Source organism: Polypterus senegalus, unplaced genomic scaffold (genome assembly GCF_016835505.1).
Source record: "Polypterus senegalus isolate Bchr_013 unplaced genomic scaffold, ASM1683550v1 scaffold_5068, whole genome shotgun sequence".
Taxonomy (NCBI): Eukaryota; Metazoa; Chordata; class Cladistia; order Polypteriformes; family Polypteridae; genus Polypterus; species Polypterus senegalus.
In genome coordinates, this window is record NW_024378987.1 from 41,571 (window position 1) to 62,102 (window position 20,532).

General features: G+C 43.1%; 2 protein-coding genes and 1 pseudogene across 2 annotated transcripts; 1 reads left to right on the forward strand and 2 right to left on the reverse strand.

The window, feature by feature from the left end:
- Positions 1-449: 449 nt before the first annotated feature.
- Positions 450-2,224, reverse strand: LOC120519768 (zona pellucida sperm-binding protein 4-like). Its single transcript, XM_039742592.1, has 7 exons — positions 2,044-2,224; positions 1,859-1,969; positions 1,483-1,580; positions 1,281-1,395; positions 974-1,163; positions 749-896; positions 450-533 (listed from the first exon to the last, which is right to left on the reverse strand). Exons 1-7 carry the CDS (start codon positions 2,222-2,224, stop codon positions 450-452), a joined length of 927 nt encoding a protein of 308 aa, XP_039598526.1.
- A 5,435-nt stretch (positions 2,225-7,659) lies between these two features.
- LOC120519769 lies at positions 7,660-10,117 on the forward strand (annotated as a pseudogene).
- A 1,142-nt stretch (positions 10,118-11,259) lies between these two features.
- Positions 11,260-12,906, reverse strand: LOC120519770 (zona pellucida sperm-binding protein 3-like). The gene is made up of 8 exons (XM_039742593.1): positions 12,789-12,906; positions 12,523-12,626; positions 12,269-12,443; positions 12,074-12,194; positions 11,902-11,993; positions 11,709-11,823; positions 11,514-11,639; positions 11,260-11,393 (listed from the first exon to the last, which is right to left on the reverse strand). The coding sequence occupies exons 2-7, from the start codon at positions 12,527-12,529 to the stop codon at positions 11,631-11,633; spliced, it is 519 nt and encodes a 172-aa protein (XP_039598527.1). The 5' UTR covers positions 12,530-12,626; positions 12,789-12,906; the 3' UTR covers positions 11,260-11,393; positions 11,514-11,630.
- Positions 12,907-20,532: the final 7,626 nt, after the last annotated feature.

Below are 20,532 nucleotides of genomic sequence, written 5' to 3' on the forward strand. Positions count from 1 at the left end.
GAGGCTGTGGGAGGAGAAGGCAAGCAAAGGACATTTACTCCGAAATTCTCCAGATCAGGCGTAGCACCAAGGAACAAAGTAGTAACCTGGCCTCATCCAGGAGGAAGATGGATCTTTACCTTCCTGTTCCAGTCTGGAAGTTTCCACCTGGTCAGCCTCAAAGATCACAGGACCACTGTGAATGAGCACATTCTTCCTGGCAAGAGCAATCTGTGCCACCTTCTCTGCAGCTCTGCCAGATCCTGAAAGAATGTGTGGGATTAATCAAACCCATTAACCATCCACAAGTATGGACAATCTGGCTACAATAACAGCTACCACAAAATAAGGTAAACTGCCTTGACATCTCCAGCACTGCTTGAATGCTTTAAACAAGACCAACAGGTATTAAAATAATAAGGCACTAGAAGACACACAAGTACCCACCATAAAAACAAAGTGACCAAAATTTACTCACTTTTAGCAGGGCAAGTCTGAGTACAGGGGTCTTGGGCAGAGGGGTAGCAGGCAGCCGCAACACAGTAGATGAAGATCTACAGAGACAGGAAGGACACAGTCATGAACCCAAGCAGGTCTAGGAATCCCAGACATCTAAATATTTTTTCACTACTGGATTAGGAGACACTCCAAACCAGAGAGAGAGAGAGAGAGAGAGAGAGAGAGAGAGAGAGAGAGAGACCACAAGACAAGACCATATTAGCTTCAAGGAAGCACAAAACACAAAATTCCCACTTGCAAGGGAACCCACCTTTTCAGCCAAAGCTTTCTGAGTGAGAGGATCCACAAAAGCAAACATCTCAAACACAAATCTCTTGTAATGACTTGGGTAGGCAACTCCAGATGTGCTGTCCACAGTCACCAAGCTGGTCAAATAATTGTCTCCCGTGTTTGGGCACCTGGGACAAGCAGACCTCCCCAGTTAAACACTGAATAGCCAAAATCTCCTCCCCACCCTAACACAAGGGGCACCTACCCATTCACCAGAAGGCTCCACTGGGGCTGGCTGGAAGCAGAAGGTCCTGGGGTGACCCAGCAGTCTCCAAGAGTCAGAACAAGGTTAGGGTCAGTCCTGTTCACGATGTGCACTTCCACAGCCACAGGATCCCTCAGTGTTTTGGTCACTGGGTAGTCAACATCCACATAGTAGGAGCCATAGGAGGAATCTGGGCATGAAAATCATGGTCAAAAGATAGCCTACTGACCTACAAATATGCTTTTTTAAAAACCAAAGCAGCACACCTTCTCTTCAAAGACAAGGACACCACACCCCATAAAAGTACCTTTTGCAATGACCAATTCCAGGTCAAATGGCCCTTGCTCTACTACTGGAAGAGGTGGCGCCACAGTATACACCTCAGCCTCCACTTGCACATCCTGGCTTCCCGAGTAGGTGCACTGGAAGAATAACCTGAGGAGAGAAACACCACATCATAGCAGGTAGAGCACATTTAGGGTTAGAGGAAGCAGGTTCAGAAGCCTTACTTGTAGACACTGTCCCTGGTGATGGAACCATCTGGACCAGTCCTCACAGCGATGGCAGCAGACATGGTGTTCTGGTAGGTTACATTGCCACCAGCCAGCTGAAATATAAATCACTGCTGACAACTACATCGTGGGGATATTCAAAGGAGTTCTCGACCAGGAATCAACCCCATTAAAAACCTTTACCTGTTGCATCTTATCAAGCCACATGAAAATGCAAAGTGCTACCCAATTTTCAACTAGGTCCTTAAAGTTGGTCTTCTAGCCAACATTACTACATCCCCCAGATGGAGTCTCACCTGAACTGTGCTACCACAGGCACTGACTGGAAACTGGCTGCAGCCCTGTGACCAGCCTGTCCAGCTTTGTCATGTACCAATGGAACTGCTGTCCACCAACTGGAGGGAGCCAAGATCCAGGGGAGGAAGGGTCACATTCTCAGACACCACTACCACAAACTGGCCATCCAGGGTGCACTGCACAGTCACTGACCAAAGCAAACAAGCATGAATATCCAGTGGCAGCCACCTTTGTTCACTCCCTCCAACCCCAACCACTCACCATCATTGGCATAGTAGCACGGACTGGTGCTGCTGCTCGAATCGTAGCAACAGTTGTTGGCTTCACAGTCTGCTTGAGTGATGGATGAAGACCCTCCACAAGAGAGCTTCTCACCATCTGCCACTGTGCATCTCTCAGCAACACTCCCAGATCGGCGGACTGCAATGGTTAAAAAGCCCATTTATAAGATGGGAGAGACACTCAGTGTGCCAACCCAGAAAAGAAAAATCATACCTGGCTTTGGACAGGTGAAGGTTTTCACATTTGATCGAGATCCAACAGCAATGGTCACGACATACTGGGAGCCCTATAGAGAACGGGAAAGGGTCAGACAACACATACAGCTTAATTTAAAATTTCTACCAACAACTAAAGCGCCGGCGCTACTCACTTTTTCAGACACGTGAGCGTACGATGAAGAAAAGGGGACCGTTAGTGTTGTGCGGCCAGACATTACGTGAAGGACAATTCCTGGGAGATCTTTTGTCACCTTTACAAGTCCGCCTCTCGTCTCTGAGAAATTCAAAAGTGTAAATCAGAGGACAACATTTACACGAAGTTAAGGAGAAGTACCAGTGGTCAAGGAATCTCCGCACTCACTCTGGAGAAAAAGGAGCGGAGAACCAGAAAATGACAAGGTCATCGTGTTGTCGTTGCCGCATTTCTTAGTCATGTCCTCTGACCGAGCAAAGGCAAAATGAGCACCCTGCACCCAAACGACCAGCCAGAAAAGACACCAGTAATCCAAACGCGCCATGTTGTAAATGCGGCAAAATAGAACAAGACATAAAGTAGCGAGCGCGTGCACGGGTTTAAATCATCGGCGGCGGCGCGCAGGTGACTCGTTAGTGAGAAGGCGCAAGATTGGAGTGCAGGAAATCGTCGGCACTCCGTCAGCTCGTGCGGCTTTATTGATCAATCAGCACATCACAACATCGGACTGATACGTCAAAAGGAAGACCGTGTAGAAGTGACCGCTATGCGGGGAGATCTGTCTGATAATTTAATGAGGGAATTCGGTAAACATTAAGGAAGAAAAGAGACGAAAGCTTTGAGAACTACGAGTATTTCCAAAGAGGGGCTTTGTAATTCTTTTGAAAATTCTTGTAAATTTATATAGACTTATTTTACTGGTTTACGGAAGGTGGAAGACGCCCCGGTTTGTTTCTTTTTATTTCCGCTGGTCAACGTTATTGGGGGTTTATGAGGCTAAGTTTTAAATTCAAACCTTTCCAAAAGTTTGATTTTGCATACGCAGTTTTATAGCCACTACATCATAAAGATTAACGTGATGTAGCGATTGAAAAACAATGGACAAATGACGCTCTATGCAGACTGAGGGATGTCTCACTGCCGTTTTAGGGATCCCGTTTCCAGGAACTTAAGAGCTTTCATTCTTCGTGTTAAGAGTTCCAGAGATGGACTTGACTGGAGTCAACATGTGGATGGAAGTAAAGGCTGACCGTCAAAAGCATTTATACTATATACAGCAAAGAATAGCAACAAGAAAGGCTCTCATCATCCGCTCTAAATCTTTAAAATTAACACTTTTCAATTTCGATATAAAGAGGTAATGTCTTGTTTTCTTGAGATTACTAGTATTGTTCAGGTGCACCAATGAAGTTCACTAACTTGACTTAATTTAGTGTATTCTTTCCCCTTTGTCATTGCCAACTGATGTCATTTTTTGAGTTCTTACTGTTTTCCAGTTCTCTATAGCAGACAGCAAACTACTTTTACATGTGTGGATGTGCTTTGCAAGAACAAAGTTAAGCCTGAAGCTAACATTTACATTATTATTAATATTAATTTTTTTTGTTGTTGTTCCTCTTATCTAGACCAGAGGTCCCCACGTGAGTCCTGAGGAACCCCCAGATTCTCCTGGTTCTTGTTCACAGAAGTCACCATTGCCCATGTAGGCCAGTGCCCAACTACTCCTGGCCTGTTACAGTTTCATGGGTCCAACATATCCCAACCACTGGGGTTCACTACTTGTGTACGGGAATCCAAAACCACTCATTTTAAGTGCTGCAATAGTATAAGCAGTTGTCTAATTTCTGCCAGTAGAAGTGCAAAGGAGTAAAAAGGAATGAAAGAAAAAGCAAAAAGAAAGGAGAAAAGTTACACTGCTGTGTTTGTGAATGCAGTGAGAAAAAGTCAAGGAAGTATGATGGACAGGGTCGGATTTCTGTGGAACAAAAGAACAGTCAGAGCGTACAGAGCAGGTTTGAACATACTGCTCATGTTCACAGCATGTAAAGATATTAGTCGGGGAGGTTGAAAAATTAATAACCTACTGCCCCCATCCATGGGCACCAAATCCTAATGAGAGATCATACAGTTCATGACCAAGAATGACTAATTGCAAGGGAGGAGGCAGACATGCCTATCAATGTGTGAAACGATTGCTGTAAGCGTTTTTTAACAAAAAAGAGCTTTAAGTGTTTTGGTACAATAAGTAAGAATCTGGCAGAAGTGTGTAGCAGTTGAGGGAATGTGAAGATTCACTATGTTGGAAGATGATCATTTGTTTATTTTATTGTGGGGGACCCCAGGAGTGCACACCCTGTCATAGAGACACTGAGAAATGGCACAATGAACAGATAAATGATGAAATAGGTTAGTAATGGAAAAGAATTCACAATATCACATAAACCACACACACAATGACCCACCCCATGTCCCCAACACCAAACACTAACAACAAGATCCACGACAGTCTAATAAAGCAAGGGCATTTGATGATGGATGTGTCAATGAAAACCTCTTTTCTGAAATCAATGTAAAGTTTTGTCCTACCAGGTTCTGGAGACGGTATAGGGTTTGAGGTGACTGGGAGCACTACACCCCAGATGAAGGAATATCTAATGAGTACAAACTCAATTGGATCCCGACCTGTCCCTGCTTGACCATCTGTGTGTATAAGGCATATTAAAACAGATTGATGATCACGGTCTCCCAGCCATGATTTACATTCCTTTGTAAAATGCCCTGCCTGCTGAATCTTCTTCCCAGCTGCCCCTGCCCCTTCCAAAGCTATCCAATAGAGTTATACCACTGGGAGATGTAGGGCATTTTAAGTAGTGCTGCTACAAATGATCATTAGATTCTGGGGGTATTTACTGTTCGTCGCTTAAATCACCCGAGATTAGATGCCTCATCTTGGATGAGTTGATGCCGGTGAAGCTCATCCGGGATAAGTTGGTTTTTCAAACGCAGCTGTGTAGTAGAGTAGTCGAGCTGGATCTAATCATCTGAGATGAATGCGCACACGCACTGATTGAAAAGTCCATATATATTGAGTCTAGAAAACATGATCAGCAAGTCTTTGATGGCTGTAACAATATGATGAAAGATCGGGTGCATTGTTTCCACAATCGAGAAGGACCTTTTACTAGAAAGATATGAAGAATTTCAAGATTTAATATGCACAAGGGGTAACACTGCAAAAGCAGCCCAAACCAGAGAAGACATCTGGCAAAAAGTGGCCGACAAGTTAAATGCTAAGCATTGTGCGTTGTACTTACTGAAAGCAGCGTTTCATTTCCTATGTGTCAGATTAATTATTATTTAATATGTCATAATTCCAGATTGAACGTGAGCACAGGTTAAAGTGAAGTACAAGAATATACTTCAAACTGGTAAATATTGGTATGTAACTATTTAAAGAATTGTTGACATAAAGAATCATATATAATATAAAAATACATTAATTTTAAAGCTATTAAGAAGGCAGACAAGCAAACAACATGGGGAGGTCACACACTCCAGAGCTAACCCTGCAGAAGAGTTGGATCTCCAGTAAAATGCCCATCAGCCTTTTTCTGAGGGCATTCCAGGGGGAAGCTCCTCCTCAGAACCAGTGGCAGGATGCAGTGGTCACTTCATTTCAGGTGAAGGGTGGTCATTGCATATATTTGTCCTCAATGGGTGCCATAGGTATGTTCCAGACGCTCTTTTTGTTGGTTCAGTTGCAGGGAATGTCATATTCCTAAAACTTGTGTCTGACCAACGAGATATTGACGAAGGTCAAATATTTGATGAAGACATTGTGTCTGATTATTCATCAGGAGGAGAGGTACATTTTCCAAATAATGTTTGCTCAAACTCCACTCTGATCAGTCCCATGTGCCCCAATCACATTTGAAATCCTGGGTAATGAGAATGTTAGCCTGGTTGTGAGATTCTTTACGGAGCTGTGGGTGTTTTTGTCTTTGTACCTGCAATGGCATGAAACTCTTCTTTTAATGTCTGCACACGCAGGTGTCCAGGAAACTATGAAAACCCGAATGAAATATTTTAGAGCCAAACTGACTTTACGAATTGCCTGGAAAACTGCACTTTTAGATTGATTTTCCGCATCGCCTACAGTGTATAAAAAAAGTGCCGCTTGCAAAAAAACCTCAAAGCAATGCATACTGTCTGTGTGGTTGTGACAGCCCGACTTCGCCTTCGATTATGAGGTGCAAATAAATCTTTGAGGTACAATATCCCTCCCTCGGCTACAGCGGTATCTTTCGAAAAGAATTTCCTCATGAGCAATAAAAGTGGTGCAAAACCAAAACTGTATGAAATTCTCTTATAATTTGCACACCGATGTCAATTGGTCGCTCATTCATGAACAGTGAAGCCACGACTGAATTAATTCCATGCACAGACACTGATTAAGTGTGTGAGCTGATCCTTGTTTACATCGAGCAGGTTTGAGGATTTGGATGTGCTGTTATGACAACACATCCAACAAGAGTTTCGAAAAACCAACCAATCCAGGCTCAGGCCAAATCATCAACAAATCTGGCTAAACGAGTAATCCACGTACGAAAAATATCCCCTCAGTCTTGTAGAATGCAATGTTGCAGTAACAGTGAGATTTTTTTCCATACTGCCAGAAGAGCCTCATGAGAAGAATTTAGCAGTCATAGTGGACTCTAAGCTATCAACTTCCCAACAGTGTTCAGGAGTCATTAAGACAGCAAACAGAAAGTCAGGTCATATAAGCGCCTTGACGTGTGGAGTACAAGTCACAGAAGGTTCTGCTCAACCTTCATAACACACTGGTGAGACTTCATCTGGAGTTCTTTGTGCACTTTTGGTCTCCAGGCTACGAAAAGGACATAGCAGCACAAGAAAAGGTCCAGAGAAGAGCAACTAGGCTGATTCCAGGGGTTGAATTATGAGGAACGAGTAAAAGAGCGGAGCCTATAGAGTTTAAACAAAAGAAGATGAAGAGGAGACATGACTGAAGTTTAAAATTATGAAGGGAATAGTCCAGTGGATCGAGATGGTGACTTTAAAATGAGTTCATCAAGAACACGGGGACACAGTTGGAAACTTAATGGTAAATTTTGCACAAACATTAGGAAGTTTTTCTTTACACAAAGAACCATAGACACTTGGAATAAGCTACCAAGTCATGTGGTAGACAGTAAGGAATTACAAACCTAGACTTTTTGGAGGAAATAATTGAATAGGACTGGCAAGCTTTGTTAGGCTGTTCTGATCTAGCCCTACTATTACCCTAGGGTCGGTACCGACCCGTTTTCAAGTTTTAAATGCATAAAAGTACCACATACATGGAGGTTAGTACCACCTGACGAGACTCGCAGGACAACTGGCAGGGCAGCTGCTGAAAATATCATCAGAATGACTCCTGGGGTCACAAGGTTTGCCATAACAAGGATAAGTGACATCAAAACAAGTTTTGAACAGTTCATGCCATCATCGCTGAAAAAAATAATACTTGACATGACAAACCTAGAAGGACAAAAAGTCTACGGAGACACATGGATTGACTTTGATGAAGAATTCCTGGATGCTTATATTGGAATTCTTCTTCTTGCTGGAGTATACCGATCCAGCAATGAGGCCACAGCCAGTCTCTGGGACACAGCAACAGGCAGAAATATTTTTCGGCCAGCGATGTCACTGAAGAGCTTCCACATGATCTCGAGAGTCCTCAGGTTTGACAACCGAGACATGAGAGCAAGACGTGACAAGCTTGCTCCCATAAGGGATGTCTGGGAGAGATGGGTGCAGCGCCTGCCTTTGATGTTCAATCCTGGGCCAGAGGTTACCGTAGACGAGCGTCTTGTGCCTTTCCGGGGAAGATGCCCTTTCCGGCAATACATGCCCAATAAGCCAGCCAAATACGGGATAAAAATCTGGGCAGCCTGTGATGCAAGAACAAGCTATGCTTGGAACATGCAAATTTACACAGGAAAACCTGAAAGTGGCATCCCTGAGAGGAACCAGGGAAGACGTGTAGTCCTCGACTTGACAACTGGACTGCGCGGACACAATATTACATGTGACAATTTTTTTACAAGTTTTGATCTTGGACAGGAACTTCTGAGGCGAAAGCTCACCATGGTGGGCACTATCAAAAAAAATAAACCTGAGCTGCCTAGCTGAAATTGTGAATTTGAAGAACAGGGCACCACTGTCTTCAAAATTTGCCTTTACAGACACAACCACTATTGTGTCATATTGTCCAAAAAAAAACCGGAGTGTGATACTCATGTCCACACTCCACAAGGACACTGCTGTGTCATCAGCAAAAGAGAAAAAGCCCATCATTATTTTGGATTACAATAAAAAAAAGGAGGGGTGGACAACCTGGACAAGCTGACTGCCACCTATACATGCCAGCGCATGACCAGGAGATGGCCAGTGGTATTGTTCTACAATATGCTGGATGTGTCAGCCTACAACGGATTTGTGTTGTGGACCCAAATCCACCAAGGGTGGAATGCAGGGGAAGAATCAAAGGCGAAGAATGTTTCTCCAAGAACTAGGGGATTCTCTTATAAAGGGACACATTGAAAAAAGGGAACGGGTCCCCCGAGACCCAGCCGCTGTGGTCAGAGAGCTGCAGACCACGGCAAGCACTCCGTCCACGTCAGCAGGAAGACGAAGAGCTTCAGCACCAGCATCCTTCCCTTTAGCCAGCCCTGCCACAGCCACAGACCCGGCTGCCGGATTCCTAAAGAAAGCGCTGTCAGGTCTGCCCAAGCAGCAAGGACAGAAAAACCAATTCCATGTGTGCCAAATGCAAGAAATATATTTGCAAAGAGCACACTAAAAATGTCACTTACTGTCCTACTTGCACATAGTGTAAACATACAGTAGCAATCCTGCTCCTGGAGAGCTACCACCCTACCACTAATTCTATTGGTTTGATTGTTTGTTTGATCGACATTTTGTAATTTATTTTGTCTTACTTGTTTGGCTTTGTCTTTGTGATTGAATTAAAGTTCAACTTTTGGGAAAAAATACTTTTTTTGCCTTCTTCTTGAAGTAAAAATATATATGGGTCAAAACCGACCCCAACACCACAGATGTTACCAATATTAATATTGACATTGATAGTAACATTATTAAAATAAAAAATTGTAATATTTTTTTATTTTACAGTTGTGTTCTAATACCCCTCAGTAATAGTCAGGTAACATATAAACCTTTGATTTGTATAATTCTCCTGAGGTTTATTTTACCAATTTTTTTGGACTGGGCCGTTTTATTGACATCATACGTCTCATCTTCAGAGGGCCACACCAAAAATTTTAAAATCTTTTCATGGATAAGGAAGCCTAACAAGGTAACCAAGAGGTAAGGAAACAAACTGGATGATAAAAAAATGTTTGACGGTTGAGGGAGGCTGATTTAGGACACGGGTCGGCACCGACCCGCCCAAGATAACAGATGGGTGGAAATGCTAGGATAATAGTAGGGTTAATCAATGTCTGATAGATAACGGGCAAAAATTAAAACTTAATGCTGCTGCTGCTTAAATCTAATAAGCAATTAGGATTTGTGAACGGTAACAGGTAAGGAAACTAAAATTAAGATCCAAAATATTGCTTGCTAGTAAAAAGGTTCTAATGAAGAAAATCGGTTAGAAGTGAAAACCTGCAACCATAACAGACCCCAGGACTGTAATTGAAGACCCTTGATCTACAATAACTAAAATTTGTCTTTGATGAATAAAAGGTACGAAGGCAGCAATTACACCAACATTCATCAGCAGCAAGGACCAAGTTCTAGTTTGGACCCTGGTTGGAATGAAAGCCTTTAGCCAATTCAGCCCTCCAGGACCGCAATTGAGGACACCTGCTTTAAGTCATAAATTCAAAACCTGTACCTCTTACAATTAAACAGAATACTTGTTACAAGGAACCTTTACTTTGTTGTTGCACCAGTTGGTGTTATTTAATGAAAACCCAGAAACTAGAAGAGAAAAATATCAAGTTTGATTCGTATCTACCAAGGAGAATAGATCTTTAGTTATGACATCCCAGCTGGATCATGAAAACAGAGCAACTATTTACTATATATATATATATACACACACACACACACACACACACACACACACAAAAAACAACTTTAAATGAATTGCTGTTCTTGCAGAAAGAACCAGTCTTAGTGGAGAAAGATACTCCATCTAAAAGATCACTCAAAATAAAGATCTGACAGCAGGGTTACTCAGTTATGAGTGCCATTAAGATTCAGTCCACAAAAAGGGTGTTTAAATCAAAGCCAAAATGTTTTGCTCAATGAGACACTTCATGCTGGATACCCAGGATTTTGGTCCTGTCAGCTTGTTTTAAATTTGTTTCTAGCCTAACAGTTTGTCACGGGTAGGGTCTGTAAATTTAGACACTTGTTTGCCTCCCCCACCCCAATAAGTTTAGTCCCCTACTTTGTGATCCTGATGCATATAGAAAACAAATGTTTTGGGTTAAAGAGCTGCTGGGCTTGTCTGAATGCAGAGAAAAGCTATAAAATGACCACAAATGACAGGTGGCATGGGCTGCCACATTCATAGCCCCCCCCTTCCCCCAACACATTTTGAGGCTCACGTCTAGATTGTGCCATTTTAATGAATAGCTGCGGTGATGTCTGAACTCTGGTGGGTACCAGAGATTAAGAGCAATGGGAGATCTGCCATCCAAAATCTGACACGAGTGCATGGAGACTTTTGCCTCGACTAGTAGGCACATTTGTGGAGAGGACACTTTCTACCAAAGTTGGTTAGAGAGCAGCTTCTTTAGTACTCACACCTAAAATCCTAAGCAAATTGATGGTCAGAGATTGTTCCATGAGGTAGTGGCCATGCATGTGGCACCATCTGTCTAGAAGATTCAGAAAGACCAGAATGCTATTTAAATAGGCACCGATACACCACCCCCTGAAAATATACTATAGGCAATGCTGTGAACTTTAAAAATTTTATTGCTTAGTATTAACAGAGCCCTTTGCTTTTCTGTACGCAAAGAATAGCACAGCCACACAGGAGACAGCCAGGACACCTACAACAGCACCAAGGATGGAATCTTGGAATTGGGAGTCTGCAAGGAGAAAAGACGGACATTATGAATGAAGAAAACCTAAACACACTGCAACTCACTAGGCTAGATTCAAAAGCAGTCCTTAACATGGCTTGCATTTACACTGTTCAGACAAGTTACCTGCAGAGACTTCGTCTTGCCGAGGAGACAAGGCCTGAGATACAGAGGACAAAGGAGAGACCTTCTCCAGAAAAAGAGGGCCAACAGAAATGGTCTCCTGCCATCCAGCTGGTGCACTCACTTCACCTGCAAAACACAATTAGTTGGTGTATCCCAGACTGGACACTACAGAAGCCTGCTGTAAAGGTCACTTACTTGCTCTCCTGATCTGTGTTTAGGGGCACCAGAGCCCCTCCTGAAGGGAGGGGCGTTGGCACAGCTTGTGTCACAGCAGCTACAGACAGCATTGTTCCCATCCACTGAGCTCCACCTGAAAGCACAGCCACCAATCACAACCTGCTACCTCATCTGAACAGGTGCACCCTCATCCTCCCAGTCAGTCGCTTACTGGCTCAGTGCAGAGTCATATGAACAATCCTTATTCAAAGGATCAACATTAGCAGACGCCAAGGTCACCTTCAGATGGCAGGTAATGAAGATCTGCAAGTAGACATGCAAGAGTACTGTCAAACCTGGGAGATCCAATGGGATTCCTCCAAAGATGGGAGGAAAGGACTTACTGAACTAGTAGTCAGGCCATAAAACCTGAAGGCATCCAGCTGGAACTGCATTACAGACTGGGCAACTCTGGGGGACACGAACTGGGAATTGGAGCCTGTCAGTTGGCTGTCTAAGAAACACCTGCAATACACAAGATGGACCATAGCATTGCGTTTCCAGACCAAAGATCTAGTCCGACTATTCCTCACACCCACCCATTATTCCCAATGAAGGTGTAGGCTGGGGCTGATGCATTGGACCCAGGAGTGGCCACACAGCGGTCCACAAAGACACGGAGAGGCTCATGGTTAGTGCTGTCCACAGACGCTTGAAGGTTAATGAGGTCTCCTAGGAAGAAGGTGTTGGATGGACTCGGCCCACTCCAGTCACCTGCAGACAGGAATGTTACAAGGTGTTCAGATCACATTAGTGCAAATGGAAAGTAGGATTTTTAAATGTGTACACCTACTGCTCATTATAACAAGGGAGAAGCCTAGAACATCCTCGGCAGATATTGTGGAGGTGTAGGGAACCCAAGTGGGGTTTAAAGCATTGCTGCTTACATTGTGTAGCCTGGGAAAGAAAAGGACAATAGAAAGGTGCAACATGAGGTCATGTACAGTAGATTATGACGTGTTAAGCTACAAGAATCACCCTGATTTGAAGACCTGTCATGTTGCTCACCTTTCTATTTGCATTAGTATATACTTGGCCAAGTGGACTTGGTTCCCTTACCTGTTGTATTGGCATTCAATCTGCACACAGCTGGATTTGTTCTTACAATGGGAAGACCATCAATTGGAGAAGGATTGTAGTCCAGGGAGAAGGTGTACACGATGAGAGCTCCCAGCATCTAAAGAGCCAACAGTTTAGGGCTATTCAGCTGACAATGCTAAACTATAAGAGCAAAACATCTAGATTGGACTCGAACAGCACAGTCAGAGACCCTTTGTAGTGAAAAGGTTTAATCAATATAAGTTGCATAAAGCAATTTGCTTTGTAACTTTTCAGGAGAAAAGCCAAGCAAAATGACGCCTTTTATTGGCCAACTAAAAAGATTACAATATGCAAGCTTTCGAGGCCACTTCGGCCCCTTCAGGCAAGATGTAAATCTTTCAGGATTGTAACAAAAATAATCCTTTTAAAGGCTCCAGATATCCTTTTCTTGATCTGTAAAGATCTCCCACCAAAGAGCTGACTACTGGCCATTCACCCAAAAGGTTACTTAAGCAAATGTCCAAGCAGTACACCTCTCCAATTTTAGTACCGATGTTCAAAGCAGTTTACTCACCATATATTGAAATGCTTTTGGGGTGTTAAATTGTAGATTTATCACCCAAACGCTTTAGGAATGCGGGTTTGTGAGGGAAAATGGAAAAACCTCAACTTAGTTAGGTTTAGTCAACTTAACTGAACAGAATTTAGATGGCTTCTTCAAAGGAATAATCTGATATTTAGAATGCCCACATACAGGTCACGAGTGGGCACTGCACCACCGATAAAGGGTCTATGCACACAATGCAGGCTTAACTACTCAATTCTCCTTTCTTGCCTATGCTGTACTAAAGCCTAGGAGCACTCAGTCCGCTATGAAAACGTAAAGAAAGAGAGGATCTCGTTAAAGCGTGCCTGATCAATTGCGACTTGTGCGCCAAAACGTCATACGAACATAAAAGACCTGAGCATACAGAGCTTTCAGTAGTAATCATCGAGAAACAAGATTAGGAAAAGGACAAATGCGAGAGCACTTCATCAGCTCACTCCACGGTGCTCCCGCAGCCCTGCAGAGGCGCTTCGATCACAAAAGGCTGAGCACCGGCCGGGCTGGTGACGCCACATCCACCCATGGAAAGATCAGAAGGCTGCACCGGCTTTTGGATGCCCAACAAGTCCGGACTGATGGTGACGATCACCTCACTGTCGGTGCACTGAGCGGTTACGGTCTGCGGAGCGCCAGCTCTCGGCTCAACATAATGCATGACCGCGGGCTTCTGGTGTTTTGCGATTTGCTTCCGTCCTTTGAAACGGGGCTGAGCAAAAGCATCGCAGAAGATAAAGAGCAGCAACACCACGGCTATCTGACCCTTGTCTTTACACCACATTTTGAAACAGCAAAGGGGAAAATCAACAAAGCGCAGTAAAGTTTGAAGCGCAGCACAGTCTTTGTATACACGAATGAAGGCGGTCGACCGCTTAATGATAATAACACGTGCGGAGAAAAAGATCACCAATCAGACACCAATCGCGTTTGAAATAATCAAGACGCATGAAATACTGAGGTTAATTACGGGAAACAGATCATAAAATTCGAATCACAAATTAAAGCATGCCAACGCGTAAGATCATCTCTGGCAGTAAACTAGCAGTTCTTATGTGGATCACGCAGCCGCACAATTGGGTTTTAAATCCCTCGGTAATTAAAACCTATTTGCTTTGCGCAAGTGAAGAATAAAGTGAATTAAATGTTAAGTGTGATGCCTTGAAGAAGTTTCACTTACGAGATTTGGGGCGTGTTGTGCATTGCAGACTAACACGGAAGACTAATGGAATATTGGACAAATGTAGTTAAAGTTGAATGTAGTCAAATGTTTTGTGGTAATGGGGTGCTACTAAAACGTTTTTATGTAGCTTCGATTTAATCTCACTTTGCATCAAATTCATTTGAAAACGTTTGGAGTGATGCAGACAGCTCTAAGGAACTGTTTTGGTAAAATCAAATCAGCTTTGCAAAGCGGAGACAGGACAAATATCTTTCCATTCACACTGATTTCATATCTGATTGATTAAAGTGAAAAGGTCATAAAGTAAATCACCTTGTAAAAAAAATAGTGGAAAGCAACCACAGGACAAGCAGGCCCAGTTTTGGGTGGATTGGTTCAAACAATGCAGAGACGATGATAAATATTATTTTTGAGCCAAACAGTGGCAGTGCCTGTGACTGCTCCATTGTTGTCATAATCTGGAATTTGACCTCCTTTAACTAAAGAAATTTTCCCTTTTTCCCTATTTATTAATAGTGAATCAACATTTTTGTGGTGTAAAAGTGACCGGGAAAACGGCACTTAACTCCGGTTTTTTTTTGGTGCACAATATCATTAAACATTCACTGGGCCAAATCGCTGAAATAAAGTAAGAATTCCAATTTTCGGCAAGGTAACCTACCTAAAGCAATGTCTTATCGGGGGCTGGAAGCCATTTGACTCATGAGACATCCCAGCTCCAGTTCATTTTAAAATAATTTAATATTTTTTAAATTAATGCTGTAGTCACCCCGGGGGAGGGCAGAAAATAATAAAACCCGGGGGTTGGAAAAAGGGGAAAAGAAAAAAAAATTTCAAGAGAGAAAAAGGCCCAAAAAGGCGTACACATGACATTTTCCAGCCTTTTGTAACAATTAGTTGATTAATGGGGTCAGTAAGTGATGTCTAATTTTTTTTCCCCTCTTTTTTTAAAGTATTGAATTCTGGAAAAACGATCAACAAGCCCGAAAACATTTTCGAACAAAAAAGCTGCTAAAAGTAGCCCAGTCATCTCAGAATTGTTTGTAAACGTTTTCGCCAATGGGGCCATGCAGCTATCCCGTTGTGCCATGAATAATAGTGTAAGACCTCGGGAACCTGGGGGGGACAACAACCTCAGGGGGCAAAACCTTCGGGAGGCCACACCCGAAAAATTTTAAAGCAGCTCTATTATCACGCTGCCCACGCACTCCTGGCTGCGGGGGGTGGGGGGGAGTGGATATTGGCATACAGGTGATTCTGGGGCAGAGGGGCGGCAAAGGGGCAAATCTGGGAGGTGCCACCCGAAACTACTAAGTGCTGTGAATGCTGATCTCGGGCGGGTTTTTTTCTCCCACCCCGTTGGACGTTGGCACAATATCGAATAGGGGTGTTTGTGGTTACAAAAATTTTCCTTGGATCTTTTTTTGGTTACAAAAAATGGGGCCCCCTAAGAAAAAAAAAATGGAAAACCGGTCTAGACAATCAAAAACACATGGGAAAAATTTTTTCAGGCCTGGGGAAAGGGAGGAAAATTTATTCAAGGAAATAAAACATCCCTGATCAAAGAAGAATAAGATTTAGCTTGGGTGTTTCCTGTGGGGGAAAGACAGGGTGGGGTGAATGATGGTCAGGATGTGGGGGGCTTGGATCTTACTGTGGATTGTCCAAGGGGAGATGAGACAGCAAAACCCCCATGGGGCTGGGTAGACTGGCAGCAAGTGTAGAATAAAAATAGGGGGGGAATGTCTCGGGGGGGGCTAAATGATGAACTAATGGGGAAAAAGTGGAAAAAGGAAGGGTGGGGATTTAGAAGGGGGAATAAAATTTTGGGGTCATGCTAGGATATTTGGGAAGGCAGCGGAGGTCCTTTTTGGAAGATTATGGGCTGGGGGGGCAGAATTTTTTGGGTTTCCCGGGGAAAATGGGGGGAAATGGGCAAGTTGGCAGGGACTGGGAAATTTGGGGGTCAGGTGAGGTAAAAATTGGGGGGCAGGGGGACACCTGTTCTTTTAAACATCTTAGAACAAATTGGGGGAAAAATAAAGGGGCTGCGGATTGGGTGTCCAAAACTGAAGATTGGCGAACAGTAAAAGGGGAAAACTGGCATCATATTGGGCAGCATGGTGGAATGGGTTGAAAATATTATAGTCTGGATTTGTCCTGGATCTGGTAGAAAACCAAGATGCACTTTGAAACTTATGAGGACCGTGAGAGCAAAAAAAAAGGGTAGATAGATAGATAGATGATAGATGAAAATAAATTGAAGGCACTATATGATAGATAGATAGATAGATAGATGGATAGATAAAGATGAAAAGAATGAAATAGATGATGAAATAAAAATTGAAAAGGGACTATATGATGATGATAGATAGATAGATGAAAAAGATAGATAGATAGATAGATAGATAGATAGATAGATAGAGGCACTATATGATAGATGGAAAAAGATGATAGATAGATAGATAGATAGATGATAGAAGATAGATGATGAAAGGAAAATTTTAAAGGATAAAAGATAGATAGATAGATAGATAGATAGATAGAAGAAGATAGAAGATAGAAGAAATAGATGATAGATAGATAGATGATGTGAAGGCCCTTTTAACCAACCATTGCATCAGTCTCTTCATACTTTTTCAAAAAAATCTTATTTTTGTATTTTTTGACTTAAACCAAAACACTTATTCAATCACTACTGTATCTATCCTCCATCCATCCCTTATCCAACCTTTATCCCAACTTACAGTTCCGGGGTCTCTATGTCAATACCCCAACATGGGGGGCCCAAAGGGGTAAAAACCCGGCATTGCCCCGCCCACCACAGGGGCCCCACACCAAGCTCACCTGGAAAATTGATTCCAATCACCTAAACTGCATGTCTTTGGGCTGTGGAGGCCCGATGGAGAAAAGCAAACTCCCGGGGAAGGGGAAAAAGAACCCAAGTCTCCCTTTCGCGAGGCAGCAGCACTACCACTGGCCACCATCCGCCCCCTCATTACTGTTGTTATCCCCAAATCAACGATATGCATTAAAAGTAAAAAATTTTGAACAGCAGTGAAGGGTCTTTTTTCAAAATCCATTTTTAAAAATATCCCCGCTCTCACAGCCACATGCCTAACCCGAACTTTGATGAATTTTCTCCATTTTCCATTTGACACCTCATTGTCCAGCAAAGGCATTTGCTGGGGAATAAAGCTGAATAAAGTTGATTTTTTAAAATACGAGACTCAGCCTTTTGTTTTGAGGTGCAAGACAAAGGGTGGAAAAAAAAAAAAATTTTATATATATATATATATATATATATATATATATATATATAAATTTTTATAAATATATACAAACATGTGATTAGGAGGCGGGCAGAAAGCCCAAAAAGGGGAGTGAAATATCATGGGGTGAAGAAAAGTCCTTATTACCCGGGTTTTTTTCCCAACAGAAAACCAAAAAAAAGTAATAGCCACTGTTTTGGGGTTTTAAAAAGGGTTTTTTTTCGTACTTCCGGGGCTCCCTTTTCATCCTTCCCTTTAGGGGCACTTCCAGCTCCTCCCCAATGATGATTCCCTTTCCCGCCAACCAGTTCCTGTTCCCATAATGCATCCTATATAAAAAATGCCATCTTATCATATCCCTTTTGTAACTCATACTGAATTACAATACTTTTTAATCACTTTTGCATTCTTTTTCCCGGGACAATATATAAGGGTCCCAAAACTTTATCTTTATGGGTTTTTTTTTCTTTGTTGAATAATTCCCCCCCATATGTTTTTTTTTTTTTATATATATATATATATATATATATATATATATATATATATATATATATGTTTTATATATATATATATATGAACAACGGACACAGGGACAGACATCTTTTTTTCCACCACACACTTGTTTTTTTACACCAGCAAAATATGCCCAAAACCCCAGGCCCCTTGCACCATTCCCCCCAAAGTCCAGGCCTTTCAATGCCCCCCCTCTTCAGGCCTTCAACCTCTTTCTGGGCCCCAGTCCTCTCTCCCGTTCCTCTCCTGCCACCCACTTCCGCCAGTGACTGGAGGGTTTTATAGGGAATGGATGGGCTCCAGGGTTCCCCGGGAAACTCCGGGACACACCCCCGTGTGCTGGGAAAACCCCCCTGCGCACCCGGGCTTCCGTGTGTCCCTTTGGCTTCCCCCGGGCCCTTTCCCGGTGGGGGGAACGCCCGGATCCCCGGGTAATGGGGCGGTGCCCCCGGCTTTTGGGGGCCCCACGGGGCTGGGCTTCCAACCCCCCTACCCGAGGGCCCCCAGATAACCAGGGCAGGCCCCTGGCTGGAGGAGGCCAACCCCCCTTTGGTCCTCCTGGGGGTTTCCGGGGTGGGGCCCCGCCCCCGGCCCCGGGGGCCACATTTTTATTTAGTAGATGCTCATGGCCCCAGAGGGGTGGTTCCTGTTTCAGACGGAGGCCCTACAGGCAGAAAGGCACCCGGCTGGGGAAAGGGGGAAGGAATCAGACCGGAAGGAAGGGCCAAAGGATTTCCGCAGCCCACTGAATGAAGATGTCACTGAGTTTTTTAATCCCCCATAGATGGCAGTGACCCTGGATATTTAAAGTGCCCCGTGGGAAGCCAGCAGGGGCTGGTCTGAGGGTACATTCCCCCGGTGCCACAAGGGGCATCGGAGGACAACCCCCTTTTTAATTACTTTAACATAACCCGGGAAATGATTCCAGGGCAGCCCCGGCACTGGGCTCCCCGGTCCTTAAAAAAGGGACCCACCCCTTTTTAGGTGAGGCGGGGCTGGGGGTGGGGGGTGAGGGTTGTTTTGGAGATGGAAAATTGTCTTTTTAAATGAAGGTATTTTGGGGAATAAGAGCCATCCATTATTTGAACCGGGACTCTTGGGTGTGTTGGGGTTGGGGGTTTGGGCCAATCCCTGGTTTTCCTTTTTTAAAATATATATATATATATATATATATATATATATATATACAGGGGAAACCCCGGGTTCCAAAATCGTTTCCAAAAATCGGGGGCCCACCAAAAAAGAAACCCTCGGTTCACAACCACACTCGGGATTGACAACCAGGTTCCCTTGTCTGCCGCAAGCTGAGCTGAAAGAGAGAGAGAGGGAAAAGGGGACGGGAGCCTCAGGGAGGTGGAGGAGATTGTTTTGGTTTGCTGAACTAGTTTCACCTCCCCCCCAAGGAGGAGAGAAAGAGGCGGGGGGCATTGCCCCGCTGGGAAGGGGAAGGGGACTCTTTTGCCCCCTATTGGGGTTAGTGAAAAAAATCCCCCCAACAGGAAAAGGGGAGGAAAGGAAGATTTTTCATTTTAAAAAAAAAGGTTTGTTCATTTTTTTTTAACGGACCTCGTGCTCACAGATTTCATGGCCCGGTTTAATTGGGTTTTAAAAAAGTGGAATGGTAAAATTTAAATTAAAGTAAACCCCGAAAAAAAGAAATTCGGTGGAAAAAATGGGAAAAACCTTTTAAAAGGGGGAACCCCCGCTTCCAATATTTTCGGCCGCTCCTAATTGGGGGGGGTCCAAAAGTTTTTTGGAATGGTGCATGACTTTCCCTACCGCTCCTGCCCAAAAACCAAAAATACAAAGAAAAAACCCAAAGGCATTTTCACTCTTTTAAAATTTGTTCGTCAAAATTAAAAAATTTTTTAAAGCGGTTCTTTATTTTTTTTTTTCTGGTTTTTTTTTTTCAAAAAAAAAATTTAAAAATTTTTTTTTTTTGGATTTTTTTTTCTTTTTAAAAAAAAAATTTTTTTAAAAAAGGGGAAATTTAAAATTTTTTTTTTTTTCCCAAAAAGTTTTAAAATTTTTTTTTTTCCCCCTTTTTTTTTTTTTTTTTTTTTTCCCTTTTTTTTTCCAAATTGTTTTTTTAAAAAAAAGGGGGGGGGGGGGGGGGGTTTTCCTTGTTTTACTTTTTTTTTTTTTTTTTTTTTTTTTTAAAAACTTTTCAAAAAAAAAAAAAAAAAAAAAAAA